Genomic DNA, 14,491 nt, shown 5'->3' on the forward strand with positions numbered 1-14,491 from the left:
GGAGGGAACGTGAAGCACACAGCCATTGGCTGAGTTTCAAACTTTATGATTTCTATTTATCAGATCCCTCCACCTCCAGCCAAGAAGCTGAGTGTTTTTTATGTGTGCTCAGGTATGACGTGCTGGTATGAACACAAGCTAATCTTTTAATGCTCATAATGGCAGAACAGAACACCGTGAAAAAACAGTAATGACAGATGCAACCTGGGATTTTTAATCTTTATTTTATTGATTGTTTTGCAAATACATAGAAGGACTTTGATGTATAGTTTGCAGAGCTTACAGTAAAATTACATTTTACATCATTCATTTTTTGCTTTTCCAGGGATAAAGTCAATAAAATATGAAACACGGTCTAACATAGGTAACAATAGAATCACCGTCTTCTTCGGAACAAAAAGCATCATCTGTCCTTGTCTTGAGAATGCTGTGAAGCACAGATAACCTCAGTGATGCCTCAATAAACATTCATGCATATCAGCTCTCTTACAGCCGTGGAAGAGAAATAAGAATCTGCCATCTGTCTAATACCAACCATCACAACCACTGCTCAAGAGTATAGCTATGAGCCACGCTTGGGTCCACAGAGAATTAAATCACTTTAGAGTGCTTTAATTTCTAATCCTGCTTTACAGATCTCAGCTAAAAAAACTGGAGTCACAGCTTGTTGTAATTAGCTTGTGCAAATGCAAGACATTTTCATAATACCAGTGTTCTACCACAATACCATATCCTCAAAAGTGCAAGTGTGACATGCAGCTATTTCCACCACTGGTGTATTCTGAGAGCACCCATTCTCCTCGCTTCCCCAGCCTTCAGTACCATATCCATCTTTGTTCTTTTGCATTACGCCGATACAAATAAGAAATCAAATATTTGTCAAGTAAAAAAGTCTTCAATCTCTCTTCCACACTGCTCATCAAGGGTGGCCTCCAAGCTGAAAACATAACGTGTTTCACAGATCTTAGCTAGTTATTCTTCCTGTAAGGGAGGCAGAAAGACATCCCCTTTTCCAGGAAACAAGGCAAAGAAGAGCACAGATGACAATTCTCAAGGCAATACGTGGAGAACTGGAAAAGCTGAAGTGCAGTCGTTGGCTCCTAATTCTTTGAGCCAGAAACCAACGTCCTGAAGTCCCAGACATTATCAATCAATAGACTTTTTATAAGCCATATATTAAAGACAATAATGGCTTCTGTGCGTATGCCAGCAAAGCATAGTTCTATGGAAGAAGCAGCATAAACCTGATGCCACCCTCGGACGTTTCTTCCATACACTATATATTCTATAATTATACGCTGTAATTACCTAATCAGTTCTATGACTAGTGTAACAGAGACAATTGCAACAGATCAACATTTATTTTCTGGATTTCTTTAAGACGCCTCCCACTATTTAAACACTTTTTTCTGGGTAAACTATTAACTCCCCTCTCCTGTACACAGTTTTTATATACCCTTCAAAAACAGCATCCATTCAGGGTGCTCCCCATGAAAGCTTTAAATGGCAATGAAAAAGAAACCTTCAGAGATCACATCCACCCAACCCGTGGGCCTGAAGGCAATGCTAGGCACCTTTTGCTGTGTACTGCACCACAAGGGTCAGAATTGTCACTGACATGACTTTCTGGAGTGTGATAGAGGTCTCTATGCTGCTCTATCAGAAACTAAACTTGTTTCATAGAGCTGAAAATCACCCTTTGTTACACAGAGACTTAATCTGCAAAATATCTGTGAACAGAAATTCTGCCTGCATCTTAGATTGTTCCACAGAAGTAGAAATGGCCAAACTTTAAGAAAATTACTTGACTGAAACAAGGGAATGACAGAGAATAAATAGAGAAAATATGAAAATTGAAGCTAGGTAAAAATGCGTGCTAATCCTGGATTAAGGTATTCTAGAACACTTTGATCAATGCAGTGTCATGTCTTGCATACAAATTAGCTATTAAAGAAATCACTTGTAAACTGTGGAACATTAGAACATACCTAGTCTATGTACAAGACATTTCTTTTCATGGGCTCAGCATTATGGCCTTGCCAACGCATTCAACCTATTCAATGGCCTACCACCCACTAGTACACATTAGATCAAGTCATACAGCTTAGTTATTATGGGATTATTTTTGTCTTAGCATAAAGGTGCTAACAAAGGTATTTTGTTTATTCTTTTGAATAACAAGAACAAGAGCATATTCCGGTATTAACAAGAGATTATCAAAGAACTGTTTAGGGTAAATACAACTAAACAAAAGTAATCTCTTAAATCAAAGCAGTTTAACTGCTATAAAACCCAGGTATGGGTCAAGTCTAATTTTATAACTATCCCATGGAAAAATAATTTTTCTCATTTTAGAATGGAGAAGTGCAGCACATTTTTCCAATGCAAGGTTACTAGTACAGTCCAAAGGCTAGTACTGGAGCTAGATATTGCAGGAATTTCATATCCTAGAAATTATTCCCTAGAAATGTACTATATGCCTTCCACATATGCACTGAAAGCCTTGTCCACACAGTATCAGAATTCCCTTGTACATCATGATCAGATGATCAGAGGACTGGAGAACCTTCCCTACAAGGACAGGATGAGAGAGCAGGGGCTTTTCAGCCTGGAGAAAAGAAGGCTTCAGGGGGACCTTATAGTGGTCTTCCAATACCTGAAGGGGGCCTACAGGAAAACTGGGGAGGAACTTTTTATAAGGACATGTAGCGAAAGGACAACGGAAAGTGGCTTTAAACTAGAAGAGGGTAGATTTAGACTAGATATCAGGAATAAATCCTTTACTGTGAGGGTGGGGAGACACTGGAACAGGTTGCCCAGTGAGGCTGTGGATGCCCCCTCCCTGGTAGCATTCAAGGCCAGGCTGGATGGGGCTGTGAGCAACCTGGTCTAGAGGGAGGTGTCCCTGCTTATAGCAGGGGGTTGGAACGAGATGATCTTAAAGGTCCCTTCCAACCCAAACCTTTCTATGACTCTATGATCATATCCCAACACTGCTCATCACATGTATGAAAGGCAAATTTCTTTGTGCATGTATCGTTTACATATTTTTAGTAACTTAATCTGTTCCCATTCTAACATAAAACATACATCAGGAATTATTTTCACTGAAGGGCCTCAGTGTTCCTACTTAGATGAATGACAGAAACCATTCTTCCTGGAAATAACACTGTATTTTAGTATGTATATTTCCAGTCAATTCATGCTCTGTATAATGAAGATCCATTGTGCTAACAAGGGGTGAGACCTAGTGCAGTCATAACTACGTTAATCATTTGCAAAAACGATTGTCTCATTATTGCTTTGCTTTTAATCAACTGTATTCCCTTTTGAAGAAAACTCCCAAATGTCCACAACATTCTTGTCCCCTGCTTCTCTGTGTAACACTAGAAGAACAAACCTCACTCCAGAAACAGTCTTCATTTGTCTTTGAATGGAGGTTGGAAGAAGGATTCTAACAGCAGAGGAAGAGTGGGTTCATATGGAATAGCTGTACAGCTAATCAATTGTCTGCAGGGGGACAGAGACATTTTATCTTCCTCCTGCAAACTATCCCCATTCTAGCTTGTACAGTTTAAATAGAAGGGTCAGAGTTGGACTCTGGGAGGTGCAAGTATCTTAATGACAACAGACAGACACAGTGGAAACAGCAGATACATTCAGGGCTAAGGACCCAAATGTTTCCATTAATACAAAAAGTTTTGTCAAAGACTTATTCAAAGGTTCAGGAAAAGAGAAGTCCACATTACTGATGTCTCTCTTTAGCTGCATGCATTTGCTATACACCACTCCACAAGAAAACCCACACCTTTAGAAGAGAAGGAACATACTAAGTATTGTAGTTACAGAACAATGGGGTGATCTGTAAGTTTAATGATTTCAGCAAAAGCAGAGGCAATTTTAAGATTGCCCAGTAATTTTGTGAATCTCTGTAAAAAATGTACTATTTGGCAGTGAGACTACAAGGCGTTTTTTTCTGACAATGTTCACTAACATTTCAGTATAACATTTGAAATTTTGGGAATATATTCACGATTCCATTAAAATTGGTAATGCTATGAAAGAAAAATTCCATTTAGGCTGATAGTCCTAGCCTGAGCTTAACCATCTGGAAACTACCTACAAAGCCCTTAAATAAAAGAAAAAAAAAGAAAGAAAAGAAAAACAGTAAAACTGCAAAACAGTCATTGATTCCTCTTCACTGAGCTTCCATTTCGAAACAAGCCTTCTGGCAAGTCAAGCCCAGACTCCACTGCAGGTTTAAATCTGTCTCATTGGTATCAGTTTTGGTGAAACCTAGAAAGGAGAGAAACAAAACAGAACAGTTGGCATACAGATATAGCAGTACAACCCATAGTTCACTTTGGTCTCTAACTATATGCTACTGAAGAATAGAGACTTAAACCCATTTACTTGAGGTATTTAAGAGATCAACACTCTCACCACTAAACTTTCTGATGCATAAATATGGGACACCCATGGTGCTAGTATCCAGCCTTTATTTATTTTGAGTTGGCTTCCTAATTTAAGAATGCAAGTGAATTAAATCTGGACAGATGAACCTGTACTTGACCCTGCTTACTGTGTGGCCTTCTTGTAGGACTTCCAAGAAGGTACAGCTCAAGTCAAGTAAAGCAGTTACTCAATTACACAATGCACAAGATGGTGTACCAACATCTCAAAAAATAGGTAACATATTGGCCCATAACTTGTTATAGTTTTTCTACAATGCTTGCCATGAATAGCAATCAGACAGGTAGCTTGAGAGGAACAATTGTTTCAACTATAATCTCCTAATCCACTTGCATTCAGTTACCAATACACTGAATAATGCGGGGGCAACAAAATAGGTGATATCCAATACATAACTGAATTATCACAGAAGTGTTAACCAAGGAATCCTACAATAATAATTTCCCTTTTTTACTCAGTAGCCAAGATCATTGTGGTTTTCATCCCAATACACTTAGAGAGAGGACACTGCCTATCAATGATAGGTCTGCTAAGAAGCAGTTAAACAAGTTGTGGAACATGCATATTATCAGGCAATATACAATCAAATGTATATGCTTACTAATTTTATTTTTTTCTGCTTTAAAGTTGCCTTCTTCCATTCAGTGGTTCAAAAAGTGGGAACTGGGAGAGTGATGCTCCCCCCCCCCCCCCCCCCCCAGTGTAAGGAAGATCAGGCTCATGACCACCTGAGGAACTTGAATGTCCATAAGTCTATGGTCCTGATGAGATACACCTGAGAGTCCTGGGAGAATTGGCTGACGTGGTCACCAAGCCACTCTCAATGGTACCTGAAAAGTCATAGTGGTCAGGTGAAGTCCCTGGTGACTGGAAAAAAGGCCACTCGACATGCATTTTTAAAAAGAGTAGGAAGGAGGACTCAGAGTACTACAGACCTTTCAGCCTCATCTCAGTGCATGGAGGATCATGGAGCAGATCCTTCTGAAAGCTATGCTAAGGTACTTGAAAAAGAGGGAGGTGATACAGGATAACCATCATGTCTTCACCAAGGGCAAGTCCTGACTGATCAACCTTGTCACTTTTAATAAGGGCATAACTGCATCAATGGACAAGGGAAGAGCCACGGATGTTATCTGTCTGGACTTTAGTAAGGCCTCTGACATGGACTCCCATAACATCCTGCTCTCCAAACTGGAAAGATGTGGATTTAATGGGTGGACTGTATGACAGATGAGGAACTGGTTACAAGATTGTACCCAGAGAGTGGTGGCTGATGTCTCAATATCCTGGTAGAGATCAGTGACAAGTGGTGTCCCTCAGCAGTCACTATTGGAATCAGTGCTCTTTAACACCTTCATCAGTGACACTGACAGCAGGGTGAAGTGCATCCTCAGCAAGTCTGTGGATGACACTGAGCTATATAGTGCAGCAGACACACCCAAGGGATGGGATGCCATACAGGGAGACCTAGATATGCTGAGCAGTGGACCCAGGTGAACCTTGTGAAGTTCAACAAATCCAAGTGCAGAGTCTTGTGTCCAGTTCTGGGCTGTCCAGTTAAAAAAAGACAGGGATCTCCTAGGAATCCAGTGGAGGGCCACAAGGATGATTAAGGGCCTGGAACATCTCCTGTGTGAGGAAAGGCTGAGTAACCTGGGTCTGTTCAGTCTGGTGAAGAGAAAACTCAGGGGGGGATCTGATAAATGTTTATAAATATCTAAAGAGAGGTGGGAGACAAATAGATGAGGCCAGGCTCCTCTTGGTTGTGTGCAACGATAGAACAAGGAGTAATGGCCTAAAACTTAAACACAGGAAGTTTGTGCTAACATCTGGAAGAACTTTATGGTAAGGATGGTAGAGCACTGGAACAGGTTGCCCAGAAAGGTTGTGGAGTCTCCTTCTTTGGAAATATTCAAGACCCATCTGGACTCTTATCTGTGCGATCTATTGTAGGATATCTGCTTTAGCTGGGGGTTTGGACTTGCCCTCTTGAGGTCCCTTCCAAGCCCTGCCATTCTGTGATTCTGTCTTGCACCTGAGTTGTGGCAACCCCAGTTATCAGTATAAACTGGGAGATGAATGGGTGAAGCACTGCCCTGGTGAAAAAGATCTGGAGGTGGTGGTGGATAGCAAGTTGGACATGAGTAAGCAATGTGTCCTCCCAGCCCAGAAAGCCAACCATATCCTGGGCTGCATCAAAAGAAGTGTGGTCAGCAGGTCAGGGGAGGTGATTCTGACCCTCTACTCTGTGCTGGTGAGACCTCACCTGGAGTACTGCATCCAGATGTGAAGTCCTCAGCACAGGAGAGTTGTGAAGCTGTTGGAGTGCATCCAGAAGAGGGCCAATGAAAGGAACACTTTCAATGTGAGAACAGGCTGAATGAGTTAGGGCTGTTCAGCCTGGAGAAGAGAAGGCTCCAGGGAGACCTGATAGCAGCCTGTCTGTATCTAAAGGGGCAATGTAAGAAGGAAGGAGACAGACTCTTTCACAGAATCTGTGGTGACAGCACAAGGGGATAAGGTTTCAAACTGAAAGAGGGGAGATCTACACTGGATACGAGGAAAATGTGTTCTACAATGAGGGTGGTGAGGCACTGGAACAGGTTGCCCAGTAATGTGGTTATGCCCTGTCCCTGGACATATCCAAGGCCAGGATGGCCCAGGCTCTGAGCAATATGATCTGGCTGCAGATCTCCCTGTTTATTGAAGTGGAGCTGGACTGAATGTCTTTTAATGGTCCCTTCCAACTCAAATGATTCTATGATTGTACGATGCTATTGTTGTAATTCTATGCAGTTGCAAAATCAATTACTTGTATTATAATATCTACAGCGAATCAAAAATAAATAAAACACAGTAAGCTTAAATAGGAAAGTGGATGAAGAAAGAAGGTGTAAATGGAAGCTATACAAAGCAGACTTTGGACTTCACTGTTTAACATGACTGCAGGTCTGCACTACCCCCTGAGGAAAACCTCTACACAGACGATCCAGGACTCATTAAATACATCCTGTTTCCAGCCTTATTTATACAGGTGCCCCAGGATGAGATCAAAATCAATTCATGTGATCTTATTTGTTTAGGGTGACAGATGGTTCCACAGGTAGTGGGCCTCTAGTTGGTTAGTTTGTCCCACTGAAACACAATATGCTGTACTCCTTCTGCCTCCTTACTCCATCTTTTTCATTTAACAGTACTGAACAAGCCAACTTACTAAAGAATGATATACAGAGGCTTTTTCCAAGCACAGAAAGGCTGTATTTCCAGTACCAATTCAATTTCCAAGTTATCCTTCCTCCAGCCACAAAATGTCATCACTTACAATGTTATGAGAATAGTCATCAAGAAAAGCTTAGTTCATGAAGAATGTGTTTACTATATCAAATGCTAATGAAATATTTTCTGTGGATGGAAACTGTTTATTGATTTTTTAAAGTTCTCTGTGAACTAGGATAATAAACAGATGTAGCAGCTACAAGTGTAGAGGAGCTGGAAAAATTCCCTGAGTGCATAAACATTCCTGAACTAGTTCCAGAAATGTTTCAACATTTCCAACTCAAAGTGGGTATGTGCCTCACTCAGTTTGGGCCTTGTCTAAGAAGAGTGACATTGAGGAAAGCACCACTGCTAGAAGATGAAGATGGTACCATTAAAACTTGTATACTGCAACGACAAAAGGCAATTACTGGAGTATGTTATCGTTTTTCTCCTGTCATAGGGTTTGGTACCATCAAAACCTCTAGTGTTTTACATCTCAATGAGCATATTACATTAAATGTACTGTCTGCAAATTTGATGCTAACAGCTGTCATTTATGCACACCACTATTCACCTCTGAAAAGGTCTGATCCCCAGGAGAGCTGAAGTGCCACAGTGTCTGCTGAACATAACAGAGGTAGTGAGAGACAATGCACCACTAGGAACTGGATGCAAATAGAATTGTTTGCCTTAAATAAATCTGGTTAAATAAGCAAAAAAGAAAAAAAAAAAAAAATTGCTAACATAAGAAAGGAATGGTTCGGGCTTGGAAAACAAGGAATAATCAAGTTTCAACTGCAGAAAGCCCCCTGAGCATGCTGCTTTAAATCCCAGCAGAGTCAGCCAATCTGGCAGCAGACTGTGCTATCAGCACAGCATTTGATATAGGCTGAATGTGCTTAACAATGGCTATTTTACAGCACAGAGATGCATGTTTATTACTTTCTTACAATACATCCTAAGCAGCACACTCTTAGTATTATTTCACTTACAGGAATTACAGCTCATCTTGGATGTTTCAACATGCTTTGTTGATGTTGAACAGGCAGGTGTATGGGGAGCAGTTTGCCTTTGTGGTCTGGTATGCCCCAGACTGGTAAGAGGAAGACTCTAGCTGAGGCCACAGGTATTCCCAACAACTCAAGCTTGCTGACTTACAGAATTTCAACACACAAACATGTCCATGCTTATTTCATTATGTTTATCTATAGCAAACAAATCTTTCAAGGCCTGGTTCTGAATGGTGCTGAGTCCTAATAATTTCCAATGCTCTTATCAGGAGTAAAAAAGCAAGATATTACCTTTTAAGAACTTTCTGTAAAACTGAGCACTCATTATTACAATAAATAAATAAATATTTTTTTGTAAAGATTGACTCTAATGATTTTTATAATGAAATACATCTGCAAACTATGCTTTCTCAGTCACTGCTCTCATGGTCTCACCAAAGGTATAAACAAGTACAAGTCAAAAATGTTTATCTGTCAAGGCAGTCTATTTGCTAGGGGGCAACAAATCTCATTTAAATACAAAAGATAAGCCAATGTGCTGCTTTCATAGCTCAGTAGAATTGAGGGTGAATTTTTTATAACAGTCTACAATTAAGACTCTTGACTCTAAATCCTTTCTTTCTTAAATTGGGAACATACAGCAAAATGTGTCTCAAAAAGCCACAAGGACTACAAAGCTCTCCAAACAGAAGTAGCCTGCACAGGGAGATGTAGTTATATATGAAGGCATAGTCATCCCTTAGTCAATCCCATAGTTATCTATGTAATGAACATAGGTAAATGCTTATTTTAGTTTAGATCACTCTCTGCATCCACAGAGAAAAGCTGTCAGGAAAGGATCAGCTCCGTATTTTTCACCCCTTAGTTCTGTTTCAAACTAGCAAAACATATGAAGCAAAAAATCTCTGCTTTTACTGCAGCAATACAGTATCAGTGAAGTTTCTGTCCCCAGTCTAAATGAGAACAAGATGTCTCATTCAGAGAACATAAATAATCACAAGCACAACTGTTACTCTTGCAAGGGAGCCTGAGGCAAAGTCTTGAAATGTGGAAAAAAGGACTAAGGATGTATTTTCTGAACAACTGTCTACCAGAGTGCTCAAGTTTCTATTTTCTCAACTTCAAAATTAAGCAAGGGAGCTTCACCTGTTCACTATATGAGAAGTGTCTCACATCATGCAATTGTGACCTAGTCTTGCTGCCACCGATGCCAATACTATAGCAGTTTTGGTGAGGATTTCAATGACAGGAGGACAGGGTCACTGTGACCTGGAAACATCCTTTAGGAGAAAAAGGAAAAAAAAAAAGAAGAAAAAATAGGACAAAGGAAGAGCTAGTGCTCCTCCATGCTGCTGCATTAGTTAACAAATCATTCTGGTTCACTCCTTCTGTTTGCAGAGCTATACAAATTTCAGGCATTTTTAAGGAACTATCATCCAGTAGGTAATGCTGACCCATGCACATATTCTGGCGGAGGTCAGCATAGTACATGCTTTGCAAGCATTTATGGTAGCTGCTTGCTTTCAGATAAACATAGAAAAGTATACAAACCAAGAAGCATCTACATTTTTCATGCCCATAGCTCTCCTTTAGCACAGCTCACGATTTCATGCATGACCAAGGAAGCTGTACAAAGCAGACTGCACTGGAGTTCATCTTCATGAAACAGGGAATGGGTGGCTGTGAAGTGACCCCTCTAGAGCCTGGTGAGACAGATTCCAGGAGCAAAGACAGCACTACACTGCTCATCAATTGCTAACTTCAGGCTATCGTTAAAATTCAAAATTTATACCATTTCTTTGTAACATTTACAGGGAAGTTCTAGTGGTATAGTGAGGTGGTGCTAATTCTTTTTTAATAGTCCTAATAGTCTTGCTATATCATACCCACCATGCTGCTGCAAAGCTCTGTCTGCTAGCCGATCATTCTGAGCTATTCATTTCTTTCTCTAAATACTTTGGTTCCTTCTGCTTCAGTTGCCTCCAGCACAGGCTGAAAATTACTTCAGGTAATACCAACTCCCATATACACACATACATATATATTTAGATCCTCTGAATCAAAAAGAAACCAACTCCTTCCAAAAAACAGGTTCAGGACATGTAAGAACTGGTGTCTTCTTACAGCAAAGTCATTCTCTACAGTTTAATTCTATGTATATGGTTACTAAACACAGTACCCTTCAAATTCAACCTAAAGTTAATCCTCAAATTAAATACAACAGAATAACAACAACAACAAAAAGTGGCTGATTACCACAGACCCAAAACCATAAGGTCATTTCTATGTTTTAGTTTTTGAATACTAGCTGTTTAAGAGTCTCATCCAACAAAGAAAAAGAAGCTCTCTGATTACTGAAGTTTTAAAGAATTTATTTTTGTCCCCTACATCACAGGAAGAAGAATAACCTCTTTTGCATATAGAATTGCGAAGTAGGGAGGCTTGTTTCTACCGTAAATTAAGAAATAATAAAGATTAACATAAAACGTTACATAAAAAATGAATAATGGAGTAAAGCGATTTTGTAGCAATTTCCTGCACTCTACAGTTGCACGTCACTCCTATTTAACAGACTCTTTTTTTCCAGATAAATGAATATTTTCTCAGAAATGAAAAGCTCTTTCAATTATTTAAAACTCTACAAGAAAAACATATGCTATCATATTTGGGTGTTAAAAATGCTCTGTTATGGAAACGAGGGAATGAATTAAGTTCTACATGCTCCTTGCTCAGAACATTCTTCTCGCTACTAAGACCATATTCAAAGCCTTAATAACCAACTCTTTCACATAATAGCTGTTCTGCAATCTTACAATCGTGCTCTAGACCTGAAAACTCTGCAAAGAGGAAGAGTACTACCCTTTATTACCAAATATCTCCCAATTACCTTCACAGGACACAGTGTATACTGTCAAATTCACTGTCCTCATTTAAAAAAAAAAAAAAAAAAAAAAAAAAAAGCAAGCTGACCTCCCCCAGCTTTACAGTACAGAAGAAAAAGCTTTATTATATGAACAAAAGTCCATGAAGAAACTACATTTATTATTGTCCACACATACAGCATCAGTTATCTTCCAGTGTACTTCCCACTAATGAGTCAGTTTTGTGTTAACTTTAAATAATATTTAAGAAAGAATGTTAAGGTAAAAAATCAGTGGCTGTATGGATTAATGACAAGGCAATATAAAAGCAACAACTGTATTTGCTTGTAAAATTACTTACTGCGAAGTCACAGCCAGTGCTTTTCTTGATATCATCCACTGACAGTCCTTCCCAGATTTCCACGAGGGTGAGCCCCTTTTTCTTGTCCACATCAAACACAGCCTGTCAGATTCAAGTAGCATACAATTAATTTTTATTTTTAAAAAAATGAAGATCCAAGTAGCAATATTGTACAAATCAGTTAGCTGAAATGGGTTTCTTCAGTAACAAATGATGCCATTATCAACTGGTTTCACTTTTCAGACTGACCAGTAGTGATTTATTCACACCTGAAAGAATCTGAAGGGTAAGATGTGTTGATTTTGTGGAAAAAAATGGGCAACTCCTTTCCACTGCGTGAAATGAGGGCAGTGCCTCCTGCTGTGATTGCAAGATGCAAGGGAAAGGGCTGAGACATTCTTTGCTACACGACAATTATCCACCAAGAAGTCATGAAAGAAAACAGGGAAAGCCATCCTCTTTATCACTCTTTTGTTTTGCTTTTAGGTTCATAGAGAGATAAAGGGTGGCTGATCAACTTATCAGATGATCAGTTTCTCCAACAGCTATTAAATACTACAAATTTTACTATTTTTGAAGCTTGCTAAGAAAGAGAAAGTTTCTTGTTCTATTTTTAAAAGAAAGCCTCAAGTGATGCAGCTGAAGGACCATTTTCCCTGATGTGTTCCTAAGACAAGCTTTCCACTTCAAAGTCTCTCAAGCATGTAAGAACATCTGTAGAACAACATGCACTACAGTGGTGCCCACTAGATGAATACACAGGTTGCAAGTCAGTTGCCACAAAAAACATTAAGTCTGCATTCATTATCCTAAGATAAAATAAAATTTTAAAAAGCCAGTAGCAAAAGTCCAGTGATGATTGAACTTGGAAGGAAAGTGGAATCTTAAGCTCATCTCAGAAGTGTACTGAAGCTCAACTTGTCCACTAGGCACATGAGACAGACTTCAAGGTCCACAAAAGGCAAATAGTGCCTGACAAATCTGGCATCATCCTCCAGAAGGGTTACAGCATTTATAGAGAAGGGAAGAGTAACCAATGTCATCTACATGGACTTGTATGAAGTATTTGACACTTTCTTGTCTCTAAATTGGATTGGAGATAAATGGATTTGACGGATGGGCCACTTGGTGGGTAAGGAATTGGATGGAATGTTAATTTCAAGGAGTTGTGGTCAACAACTTGATGAGTAGGTAGAGACCAGAGGTGTGTGGTGCTCCTTAGGGGTCATTAATGGGAATGGAGTTATTTACTGCTATTTCTAGTAGAATGGACAGCGGGATTGAGCACACCCTTAGCAAGTTTTCAGATGACACCAAGATAAGTAGTGCAGCTGACATGCTGGACGAAAGGAATGCCACCCAGAGGAACTTGACAGGCATGCAAGGTGGGCCCATGTGAACCTAATGAGATTTAACAAGGCCAAGTGCAAGGTTCTGCACCTGGGATCGGGCAATCTCAAACATGAATATTGGCAGGGTGATGAGTGGATAGACAGCTGCCCTAAGGAGATGGACTTCACGGCTTCTGGTAGATGAAAAACAGCATGAGCCTGCAGTACACGTTTGCTGCCCAGAAAACCAGCTGTATCTTTGGCTGTACCAAAAGAGGTCTGGCCAGCAGGGCAAGGGAGATGATTGTTACCCTCTGCTCTGGCTCATGAGGCCCACTTGCAGTACTGCATCTAGGTTTGGGCCCCCCAGCACAAGAAAGACGTGGGGTGATTGGAGCGAGTCCATTGGAGGTCCATGAGGGTGATCAGCAGGTGGGAGCACCAAACCTAAGAACCTTATAGCAGCCTTCCATTACATGAAAGGGCTATCAGGGAGTGGAGTGATAGCACAAGGTTTAGTGTCATTAAACTAACAAAAAGGTAGGTTCAGATTAGACATTAGGACAAAATTCTCAGTTATGAGTGCTGTTGAAGCACTAGAGCAGGTTGCCTACAGAAGTTGTAGATGGCCCTTCCCTGGAAGTGTACAAGGAAAAGTTGGATGGGGCTTTGTGCAGCTTGTTCTAATGGAAAGTATCCCTGTTCGTCGCAAGAGGGTTGGAACTAGATGGTCTTTAACGTCTCTTCCAATCTGAAGGATTTCATGAGTTCTATGGGACTGAAATTGTTCTTCTGAGTCTTAAAAGAGAAGAGGAATTTAAGGAAAACAGACACTAGGAAGCTAGTGTCAGAACAGTCTGTAATACAATCTAAATAGTGCTGTACATTTGTGTCATCTTTTATTAAAACAGCGAGACCTGAAGAGCAGTGAGTCTCAGAAGTTTTCTGCACGTTTTTTATTTTCTGTCACTTGTTCAATGCCATTTTTTCGTACCTTACATTTGTATGTGACCAGTCAGTAGAAGACTACAGGAAAACATCCACACTTTCGTTTCTTTTTCCTTTGTTTGTAGAGGAAAAGTTGAAACGACAGTAGCAATGTACCACTGAGAGGAAACAAATTCTGCATCAGCACTTTCAAATCATTCTACTTAGCATGACAGATGGCTCACAGAGGGACTGCTCAAAGCCCTTAAA

The 14,491-nt window shown here is 40.0% G+C and overlaps 1 protein-coding gene across 4 annotated transcripts in view; it reads right to left on the reverse strand.

The window, feature by feature from the left end:
* Positions 1 to 205: 205 nt before the first annotated feature.
* OXCT1 (3-oxoacid CoA-transferase 1) overlaps positions 206 to 14,491 on the reverse strand; it is an 86,585-nt gene continuing 72,299 nt past the window's right edge. For all 4 annotated transcript variants that reach the window (NM_001006578.3, XM_040655522.2, XM_046905342.1 and 1 more), the window contains 2 exons: positions 11,964 to 12,065; positions 206 to 4,296 (listed from right to left, as the gene is read on the reverse strand). In NM_001006578.3, the coding sequence (NP_001006578.2) occupies positions 4,261 to 4,296; positions 11,964 to 12,065 (138 nt within the window). In that variant the 3' untranslated portion in view covers positions 206 to 4,260. The remainder of the gene's footprint in view (positions 4,297 to 11,963; positions 12,066 to 14,491) is intronic.

This window comes from Gallus gallus, chromosome Z, assembly GCF_016699485.2.
Source record: "Gallus gallus isolate bGalGal1 chromosome Z, bGalGal1.mat.broiler.GRCg7b, whole genome shotgun sequence".
In the NCBI taxonomy this organism is placed as follows: Eukaryota; Metazoa; Chordata; class Aves; order Galliformes; family Phasianidae; genus Gallus; species Gallus gallus.